This window comes from Strix uralensis, chromosome 3 (genome assembly GCF_047716275.1).
Source record: "Strix uralensis isolate ZFMK-TIS-50842 chromosome 3, bStrUra1, whole genome shotgun sequence".
Classification (NCBI taxonomy): Eukaryota; Metazoa; Chordata; class Aves; order Strigiformes; family Strigidae; genus Strix; species Strix uralensis.
Window position 1 is genome coordinate 13,793,827 of NC_133974.1, and position 10,300 is coordinate 13,804,126.

The following is a 10,300-nucleotide window of genomic DNA, read 5'->3' on the forward strand; positions in this document are numbered from 1 at the left end:
GGTTATGGGTACACGAACAAGCCGCTGTAGGGCACAGACATATGGCACATCCATTAGTGTGGTGATTTTGCACCCGTACTCTGTTACCTCATGGCAAATAGAGATGTTCTTTACCTCCAGCACCAAGCAAGTTACTTCCTTTGTGGCTAAAGTAGGGGCAGATGTCCCAGACTAGCTCCTTGCAAGTTATCCTTAAACTACTTACTGGCCATTTGGTCATTAAGGCATACCTTATTTTTCAGGTTCACTGTGGGGAAAGACAATGTCAGAAATACCTGTACAGACTAGAAAATAAAAGAACTCCTTGGTCTCAAGGAGCTTACCAAATGACCAAACATACTTCACAGACTCCTATGTCTTGCTCCTGTCATACCAAATGCCAGCACACCTCTTGAGACAACAAACTGCCAAGTTTCATTGTTCATTTGATGGATGCTTCAGAGCTCTGCATCTTCCCTGGGATTTTTAGTTTTACTAACTTAGCACAAGTAGTAACAAACAGGATCTTGCTACAAACAAGAACTTAATTCTCCTATGCAATGATGGACCCCTTTGAGGATATAAGTCTTTTGTAATGCAAACAAGAACATTAGTCAAGACCTTTGTTTACTACAAGTATGTCATTTTCTGTGCTGTAGCAAGTGTACCTCCATCATTTACTTCTCCACCCATCTACCACACTGAGGCCAGTCCCTTAGCAGAAGCATGCTAGCCGTTTCTGATCCCTCACAATTCTCTGCAAACAGTGGATATTCCAGAAAGTCTTCACAAGACACAGAAGTCTTTCCATTAACTGTGGTACATTCAGTCCCCTGGGATGATCCTGACTTCACAAGAGACATCTGAAAGCATGAAAGAATAGGAAAATTGTTCTTACTACAATTACTTTTAAACCAGAAATGGAAATGTCCTGCCTAGCATACGGGACCATGTTTTTGTATTTCATGTACATTGCAAAGTTAAAGAAACTTGTAAGAACTTCATTTAAAAGAAAAATAGTAAATGGCACATTATGTAATTGCTATTTATTTTCATAAACATGAGGTATTTCAAAGTGCTATAAGACGCAGCACTAAATGTACATCGTTGGAAGAAATTAAACACAGAACTTTGCAGTTACCCAGTTCTATGCACCAAACATGAACAAATACATTAACTGGAAGAAACAGGCTAGGAAAAGGCATATATAGTAAATTTCTTTACAAAAGTTTCTTAGTTCAAAAAAGTGATAAAGTAATATCTACTCAAAACTTTCACAACTCATTTTCATACGAAAATATAAGTATCAAATTTAGTTATGTATCAGCATCATACTAAAGTATACAGGCAATGTAAGAATTAGTACAGTACATAACAGAGATTAACAATATATTTGTATACAAAAACATGCTCCTCAAACATTGAGGTATTACAGTACTTAGGTATGAACTTCCAGTCTAATACTGGTAGCAAAAGCCACCTCTCATAACCCAAGACATGTACAAAAGGCAAGTGTGTAGATGGTATTTACAGAAAATTCCCACAGGGGTACAAAATGCCAACCCCTAAAGTAACATCTGTTAGAACATAAGCACCATAAAACTTAGGAATGAACGTTTTAAAACTCAACTAGATGTCATCAGCAGCTCCAAATGCTCACAACAATTGAAAAAAAAAAAAAATCCCCACCATCTACAGTTCTTAAGAAGAAAAACAAAGGCAGTCCATTGTTGTTTGGTAGTCTTGCAATCAACTCCTTGCAAGAACATCCATTTGCTCCGTACCCGGATAATATAGTTTTGTCGATTACTTCAGGGACTGGATTGAAAGTAAAACCAACATTCTTAACGTCAAAAAACACAATTTTTTTTAAAGAATCAAAAATGTGCAAAGTGGCAATGACTGTCCTGGTCAGCCAAAAAAAAAAAAAGAACAAAAAAAAGTTTAGCAAGTCCGCTTGTATTCTATTTTCTTTAGCAATTGTTGTTGTCTGGCTTGCAATTTTTCCTTTTCTAGCAATAACTTCTGCTCCTCAGCCTGGAGGGAATGAACATATTCAGTGGCTTTTTTCAAAATCACAACTTTTGCAGCTTTCTCATTTTTAACCAGTTCTGGAACATGGTCCCTTAACGTGAGGAAACTTGACCGCAGATCATTACGCCGTTGACGCTCCAGTATATTATGGTTGCGTCGACGTTCACTATCCTCTGAATCAGAGTTTCGAGGACTTGAACTCTTTGACTTTGGTTGGATCATAGGTTTTACTGGACGGGGCACCTCGGTTTTTAACTTTTTCTGCGGTGGAGCATCTTCACTCTCCATGTATGGAGAAGGAGCGGCATAATTATGCTGCTGGTGAATTGGTGCGCAACGCTTTAAAATCAGTTCATTCTGCTGTGTCCTGACTGATGGAAAAGTGGTATTTTTAGGACGCACTGTAATAGTAAGGGTGGTAACAGCCTTGTTGGAGGAGGAGCGTCTTTTCTCCACTGTCACAACATCTATTTCTTCTTCTTCATCCTCTTCCTCCTCATCTTCATCATCTTTTGGTAACAGAAAATGGAAAATAAAACAGATGTTATTCTCACAGAAAATACTCTGAACAAGTATCAACCCAGATGTATTTATTGACAAAATATGCACAGTAAAAGCACAGTGAAGTAACTTATGGCAAAAACAGGGTGTGCCCACCATGTGTAGTCAGATATAGATCTGGAAAAGTATGTAATATACATGAAATGACTCAAGAACAGTGATTTCTGAAAGTTTAATAAGGGTTTTTAAAAAAAACTTCTAATTCTCAATCAAAGCGGGGCTACTACCCACATAATCACAACGGCAGTAAAGAGTTTTTAGACAGAATGTATGTATTTTGAGCGGAATTGTAGAGCTGCGGTACAAAAGGCATGCACAGTGCCACAACACAGCCCCTGCTTGGTAGAAAAGCAGCCGGAAAACGAAACAATCGCTGGGTTTGTTCTGAGGCAGAAGGTGAAGCTGCTCCAGCCGGGGACCCTTTAAGCCGGCGCTTGGTGCACTGCCAAGAAGACAGCTGTTGGAAGTGCTTCCTCACCCAAAGCTGTCAAACCAGACATTAAAGGGACAGCAGGCTTTGAAACCCGGGACGGATCACCAACTTTATGGCGATGGTCACACGGACCAGCTCGTCTACACACGCGAAACCACGTTTCAGCCCAAGGGGACCCCCCTCTGCAGGCACGGACAGGAGACCCTTCCGGGCATTTTAGGTTCTGTCAGCGCAAGCGCCGCTCTGCGGGGTCACTAGGCTGCTCCAGCCTTCCCAAATCTCGCCTAAAGGCACGCACTGTCCTCCCCCACGAATCCCCTCCCCAGGGTGGCAGTGGCAGCCCGCTCTGCCCACCAGCCCCCTCCCAGCACGGCCGCTGGGATGGGGCACGCCAGCCACGGGGGGCCGGAGAAGGTAAGGAAGCCCCGAGGGGTGCCCCCGCCGCCACGCAGCCCCCTCGGGCCGGGCCTGCCGCCCGGTGGGGCTCCGGCCCCGCCGCTGCCCCGGGCCCGCCGCTGCCAGGCCGGGAGGCCGGGAACCGGCCGCCCCCGGCGCCGCTGCCCCCGGCCGCGGGGCCCCGCCGCTGCCGCCGCGCCTGCTGCCGCCTGCCGGCCGCCCCGCGCCCCGCCCCGCACCTCGGTGCCGCCGCCCGGGACCGCACCGGGCCGCAGCCGCCCCTGCCGGCCCCCCTCCCCGGGCGGCCCGCGGCGGGGGCGCGGAGCCATGGGCGCCCGGGGGCGGCGCCGCCACCCCCCACCCCTCCGCCCCGGGGACGCGGCGGCCGCGTAGGGCGAGCGCTTACCCGAGTCGCTGAGGGTGTCGTCCCCGGAGCTGCTGCTGGCCCGGCTGTCGCCGGCGGGGCGCGGCGGGCGGCCGCCCCGCGGAGCCCCGCCGCCCGCCGCTGGCACCGCCACCGCCCCGGCGCGGCCCGCCGCCGCCTCCCGCTTGTTGACGGGGAAGGGGAAGACCACGGCCGGGTCCACGCACTCGGGCACGGCGCCGCCCAGCTCCGCGCGGCCGCTGGCAGCGGCGGGACTGCCCGCGGCGGAGGCGGCGGCCCCCGGGGGCGGCGGCGGGGCGGCGGCGGCGGGCGCTTTGCCCTGCAGCTTCTCGCTGACCGCCCGCTCCAGCTTCTCGCGGGCGGAGAAGCCGCTCCACATGCAGTCCTGGATGATGATGGAGTTGAGGTTGTTGGTCACGCCGAGGCCCGTCTCGAAGAAGTCCCCGCCGTCCGAGCCGCCCCACAGGTCGGCCTCGGGGGGCAGCAGGAGCAGCTCGGACGCCCAGTCCAGGGGGTCGGCGGGGCGGCAGCCCCCCAGGGCCGCCCCTCCCCACGGCACCGGGGCCCCCCCCGGGGGGTGCTCCTGGAGCCCGGCCCGGCTGGGAGACAGGGGAGGGGTGGGCAGCAGCTCAAACTTTTTCCAGATGTCCTCCCCGGGGGGAGCGGAGTCCGGCCCGCACAAATAAAAATCATCTTCGTCCGGGTAGAAACAGGGCTGCAAAGAGTCGAACTCGAGGTCTGGGTTTTTACTGACCATTCCTGGCATTACGGGTCTCTTCTTGCTGATCCCTGGGTCGGGCAATGGTTTTAGAGACAGGTTTTATGGGTATTTCCACCAAGGGGAAGAAGAGAGATTCTCCCAAGACCTGAAACTAAACCAAAAATAAAAAAAAAAAAAAAAAAACCAACCACAATTAAAACACGAAGAAACAAACAGACACGTTATGTGACTCCCTCTCAACCGAAGGAAAAAAAAATAATCCCATCAATACCAAGAAAGCAGGAACCTTTTGCAAGTTGAGAAAAAATGCATCTCACACACCTTTCCTCCCGACTCAAGATATTCAATTCAAAGAAAAGCGATCAGGTAGTGCTCCCCCATGCAAAGCTTTCCGCCTTCCCCGGCGCTCCGTGAGGACACAAAACCAACCGGCAAGGTACAGCAAAGATGCAAAGCACCTCTGTGCTTTTTGCACATAGCACTCGCCTGCTCTCCCTAAACTGCTTCAAACGCTCAAAACCGAAGAGTAACTGTAGGCAGATGCAAGGCTTTGATACCGTAATCTCTCCAGAAAGAGCTCTTAATATGCCAGCAAAAGTAGAGGAAGTTTACTCCTTTTGTCATCTGCGGAGCAGTGCAAAGGGGAGAGAGAAGGATGCAAAAAAGGGGGCGGAGGGGCTCTTTGCAACTTCGCAAATCGCCAGTTCATTCACTCAAAGCGAGCCAGAGAAATCCGCACAAAACACAAGGGGGGGGGGGGGGGGAGAGGAGGAGGGGAAATCCAGCAGCAACAGAAATTATCAACCTTATGTAATAATCTCACGCACAAAAATGCATTAAAACCACCCAGGCGCCACCAACAAAGCCTCCTGATTTGCCAAGAAGGTACGGGAAGTTTTCTCCCCCTCTTTCCAGTTTAAGGTTAAGAGCAACGGAGAGGTTGCAAGGACAACTTTGCACATTTTGCCACTTCATGCAATCAAACCTCCTGCAAACACACCAGCTTTCCAGCCCTCTCACCTCCGGAAAATGCACGCTGCTGCCCTTACCTCGGCGGGACCCCCCACTCACTAGCCACGACCAGTCAACCACAGCCCCATTCCTCTTCCGAGACCTCAGTTGCATCAGACATTAAAAAAAAAAAAAAAAAAAAAAAAAAGACTATAAGTCCAAAAAAGACATTCAGCGTCTCCCTTCAGCTCGGTTAAGGTAACGCGAAGGGAAATGGTTCTGCTGGGTTCACAACAGCTGACGCTGAAACGCAGACCAAAAGGGGAAAAAAAAAAATCCATTAAAAGCCTTATGATGAAATGCAAAGAAACGAGCCCGGCTCAGCTGCTCTCCCCCTGCCCCGCCCCCTGATCACTTCCAGTATTGTACATTTTTCTACTCGTGAAATACATTAAACCGTTTAAAATGCAAAGCAGTAAAGAGGCACCTACAAAACACAGGCGATCTCAATGCGACAGCTCCAAAACAAAACAAAAATATCCTCCAGGATTTTCTTCTGCTCAATGAAAAACCCATTCACACACTGCAATGCCCCTGCGCTTCCTTTCCCTTCCCATCCTCCCTAGTTTAGCAACTCAAATGCGATGTGGAATTGTATTTATTTGATTGGGTTTTTGTCCTGAAGCCCAGACCCTGCAGCTTCCTCTTCTTACCTCCTTGGTGATGGTGGTGGGTGTTGCAAGGGGGAGGAGTGGCGGGGGGGAAGGGGAAAGAAAAAAAAAAAAGCAAGAAAAAAAAAAAAAGCAGATGATCTTGTATGTTGCACTTTACTGAGCGCCAGCCCGCCCGGCCCCCGCGGCTGGCCCAAGCCTCCGCATTCACCCTTTGCTTGCAGACAGATGACTGTCACTGGCTGGCTTTGAAGCTGCTGGATATTATTAACCCCCCAAAAAGGCATTAAAAAAAAAAAAAAAAAAGCAGGAGGGAAAAAAAAAAAAAAAGCAAGCTGACACACCCGGGGAGGAGAGCATTAAAAAAAAAAAAAAAAAAAGAGAAAAGCGAGAGCAGCCTAACCCCACCTCCCTGATTTCCATACAAGCAGGGAGGTGCCTGGCATTTGGCGCCAAAAGCCCCATTCGCTCTTTATTCTCGGCGAGCAGAATGAGGTCCCGCTCCCGGTGCAAAAGCGCCAGGGGCGGGCCGGGGAGGGCGCCCGGCTGCCGCGGGGGGCCGGGGCCGGGGCTGCCCCCGCTCCGCGCCCGCCCGCGGAGCCCGCCGCGGCTGCTGGCCCTTTGTGCCGCCCCCTCCCCGCAGCACCCCGGCCCCCGAGCTCGGGGGAAGCGTCGCCTCCGGGCCGCCGTTCGGGAGAGCGGAGACCCCCCCGCCCGCGGCCGCCATCTCCCGCGAAACACCCCCCCCCGGGGCAATGAAAAGAAAAAGAGGGATAGAGGAAGTGGCTGGGCGCGGGAGTCGCTTCCACTCTGGGCTTTGTCAATAGTCAGGAATAATCGTCCTGCAGCGACCGCCTCCCCGCAGGCGAGCGGGACTTGCACGTCGGCGCCGCGCCGGGCTGCCCCGGGCTGCCTGCCGCGGGCTCCCTGTCCCGGGCTGCCTGCCGTGGGCTGCCTGTCCCGGGCGGACCCTCGGCCAGGCCCGCGCTGCCCCGCGCACACCTCTCCGCCGCGGCGCGCCGCGGCCCCGCGGCCCGGGACACGGGCACTGGGCGGGAGCCGCCGCGTCCCGCCGTCCCGCTGCCGACGGCGACACCTTGCGGAGGGCCGGCGGGAGCGGCAGCGCTCGCCCGGCGCTTCCACGCACCTCCCCAGCGGCGGGGCACCCACCGCTCTCTCGCCTCCTTTCCCCGCGGGCGCGGGGGCCGCGGCGGCGCCGGCCGCGGGACGGGCCGGGACGCGGCAGCACGGGAGCGCGGCGCTCTCCTCGGCGGTGCGCGGCGGCGGGTGCGATCCCGATCCCGATCCGGCCGCCGCTCGGGGCGGCGCCTCCGCGCTCATAGGCTGCAGGTTGAGGCGGGGACTCGGGCGTCGCTCGCAGGAAGGGCCGGTGGCGGCGGGCGGCCGCTTTGTGTGCGGCGGTGGGGCCGCCCGGGGGGCGCCGCCTCCCCGACCCGCCTCGGCCGGCGGGGCGCGGGACGGGGGGGAGGGGGGGGGCGAGCCCGGGGTCTTCAAAACCGGCGGCTGGGGGAGGAGGCACGGCGGGGAGAGAGCGGGCCCGGCGTCGATGACAGTGGCTGGGGAGCAGGCGGCTCCGCCTGAGAGGGGAGAATAAGCCCTGAGGGAGGCAGGGTCAGTCCGTGCGCCCCTTGGCCGCGTCCCCTCCGGTGGATTTTGGGCCGGCCGTGCCTGGAGGTCCTGCCTCTCCGTGTGGTGATGCCCTTGGCCCCCGAGGCTGAGAGGCTCCTCCACCCCCTTTCAGTGTCCTGAGGCAGCCTTTGAAAACTGTCCGGGGCGCCCGGGGCGGTCCTGCGGCCAGCGGGTGTCCAGGGCAGCAGCAGGGCGGGCCGGGCCCCCCGGGCAGGCCTGGCCGCAGCACAGGGCTGCTGGAGGTGGCAAGATGGCAGCGAGTTGTCGGCTTTGGTCGGGCAACCCGCCCGGCCTGCCTGTGCTGCCTGTGCAGGCCAGGCTGCGTGTGACCAATGGCGACGACTGCTTTGAAATGGCCGCAGCCAGGACAGGGGGCTTCTGCTAGGGCCTTCGCTCCCCCAGCTCTCTTCCACCCGTCTCTTCCCCTCAGCGGGGAGGCGGCTGGGTGCAGTTCTGCTGAGGAGCCTTTGGCTGGCTCTGGCTGAGAGCAGAAAGGGCACCTGGGCGGCGAATCCTCTGTACCAGAGCTTCCTAGCGAGCGCAGGTCAAGCAGGGGGTGCTGAAGGTGACTTTTAGGTATTGGCTAGGAGTTATAACTTGGCTGGGAGATAACAGCTGGCTGGAGTCAGCTGTGGAAGGGGCAGCACACCACGAAGCCGAGAAGTGCTGGAGCAACTCCTGCCCGGGCTGCAGCCAGCCCCTGTGGCGGCAAGCTGGTGAGGTGCTTGAGGTCAGGCTTGCCTGAACTTCAGTGATTTGGCCTCCATTCCTCTAATGCATTTTGGATTCAAGACAGGGGAATTCATTGATTAGCTAATGTGTGCTCGGTACTTTGAAGATGTGAAGTCTTATGAAAGCACTGGGGTTTATTAATTTCTGTTTGGATGATTTGCCTGGACAAAAAAGGTGTGGGTGGTTGGGATTTTTTTCCCCTCACATTTCAGTAGCCTTGAACAGGTTGCAGCTTGTGAGGAGACATGAACAGTTAGTATGTGTCTCAATAAATGGGTGAACAATTTATTTATATTCATCGATCGAGGACCTTCCTCAATTTAAACAATTATATATGATTTGCTCCTTTAAAGTACTTCTACATTTCCTTTAATGTTTTTATATACGCAAATATTTGTATGTCCATACCTTAGAGGTGGACATGGGCTGCTATCTGATTTATTGTTAATTAATTATAAATTCTCATCTAGATTTTCTCAGCAGCCTTTTAAAATTTTCTTTTTTTCGTATGTATGTGTGTGGGAATAAAGCTATCAACTTCTAGGAAAGTTCTACTGTGGTGTGTGATATCTCTTGTAGTACCTGGTTGAGAACATTAATGAGGGGTAACATTCAAGACAAAACTTCTAAAGTAACTTTCATTTTCAACCCTCCCCAACCAACCAAAAAACAAAAACCCCACCAAACAGGAAATGGAAAGCAGTACGCTGAGAAACATTGCTGCTTATAAGCACTAACTGTTTAAGTAAAAAAGACTTGTTAAAACACCAGATCTATTGCTTTGTCTTGTAGGGTTGAGAAAGACATGGAAAACATTGTGCAAAGCTTTGGAAGGACTGCACAAATCTTTGTGCTGTTTTGGCTGACACTTATTTTGGGCTATTTTATCAACATTCCCTTTTTTTTCTCTGATACCTTCTGTCCCTGAAATGGCATATATCAAGAAGCCTCAGGGCAAATGGAAACCTGAAATTACTTGTAGTTACTGTGAATTTATTATTGTGTCGTTTCACTGAAAAAACTTGGGAATTAAGATGTGCTGATACTAGAACTGGGTCCCAATATAGACCAGTGGTGTAGCAACTATTTTAAGGCACTGTAAGAATTTGCTATCTGGAAAAACAGGAAAATATGTTTTAAAAAGTGTATAAAAGGCTAAAAGACACTTTTGCTTATACAGTGGTAAGAATTTTAAGCAGATCCTGTGGTCTTTAATTTGACCTCGCCACGAGCCTGGCAAAGCACTGTGCTGAGACCTTGGACATACACACCTGGGCATAATACATGGGTAAGTTACTGGTGTTCAGGGACACTGAACATTTTCCCTTTCGTCGTTATTGATTCATTAAGGAGTGCTGTGTAAGGCAAATTTCTCTGGCCACACATACCTCTCTTTTGCCCTTACAACCTGCAACTACCGAGAAGATCAAACCAAACAAGACAGTATTACTTGATATGTGTGCAGTTGCCTTCCTCAGAGGCGCCCAAACTTTAGTGCATTCCTGAGTTTTCTTTGCTAGTCAGAAGCAATGTATATACTCTCATGACTTGATGTTAAATTTTTAAAAGGGTGTATAAAGGGTTTCGTTAGTCAGGGGGGAGGTGTGTGTTCTGAGTGCACTTGGCAAAAGCATGACAGAATTGGAATGATTCATCCCTGTTCTGTCTCAACCAGCAGAAATGACATGTGAAACTTTCTGTGTAGGACTAGAAAGGACCTAAGTATGAACACTCATAGACCTGGGATTTAAATTTTCTTAAACAAGGACCTGATACACTTCCCATTA

At 52.1% G+C, this 10,300-nt stretch overlaps 1 protein-coding gene across 3 annotated transcripts; it reads right to left on the reverse strand.

Annotated features, from left to right (window-relative positions):
- Nucleotides 1-1,009: 1,009 nt before the first annotated feature.
- On the reverse strand, nucleotides 1,010-7,412 carry MYCN (MYCN proto-oncogene, bHLH transcription factor). 3 transcript variants are annotated; one of them, XM_074861538.1, is made up of 3 exons: nucleotides 7,279-7,412; nucleotides 3,810-4,660; nucleotides 1,010-2,522 (listed from the first exon to the last, which is right to left on the reverse strand). In XM_074861538.1, exons 2-3 carry the CDS (start codon nucleotides 4,552-4,554, stop codon nucleotides 1,924-1,926), a joined length of 1,344 nt encoding a protein of 447 aa, XP_074717639.1. In that variant the 5' UTR covers nucleotides 4,555-4,660; nucleotides 7,279-7,412; the 3' UTR covers nucleotides 1,010-1,923. The 3 variants fall into 3 exon arrangements, with proteins under 3 accessions (XP_074717639.1, XP_074717640.1, XP_074717641.1); XM_074861539.1 differs by having other exon boundaries at nucleotides 7,302-7,356; XM_074861540.1 differs by lacking the exon at nucleotides 7,279-7,412 and adding an exon at nucleotides 5,559-6,714.
- Between the last annotated feature and the right edge of the window lie 2,888 nt (nucleotides 7,413-10,300).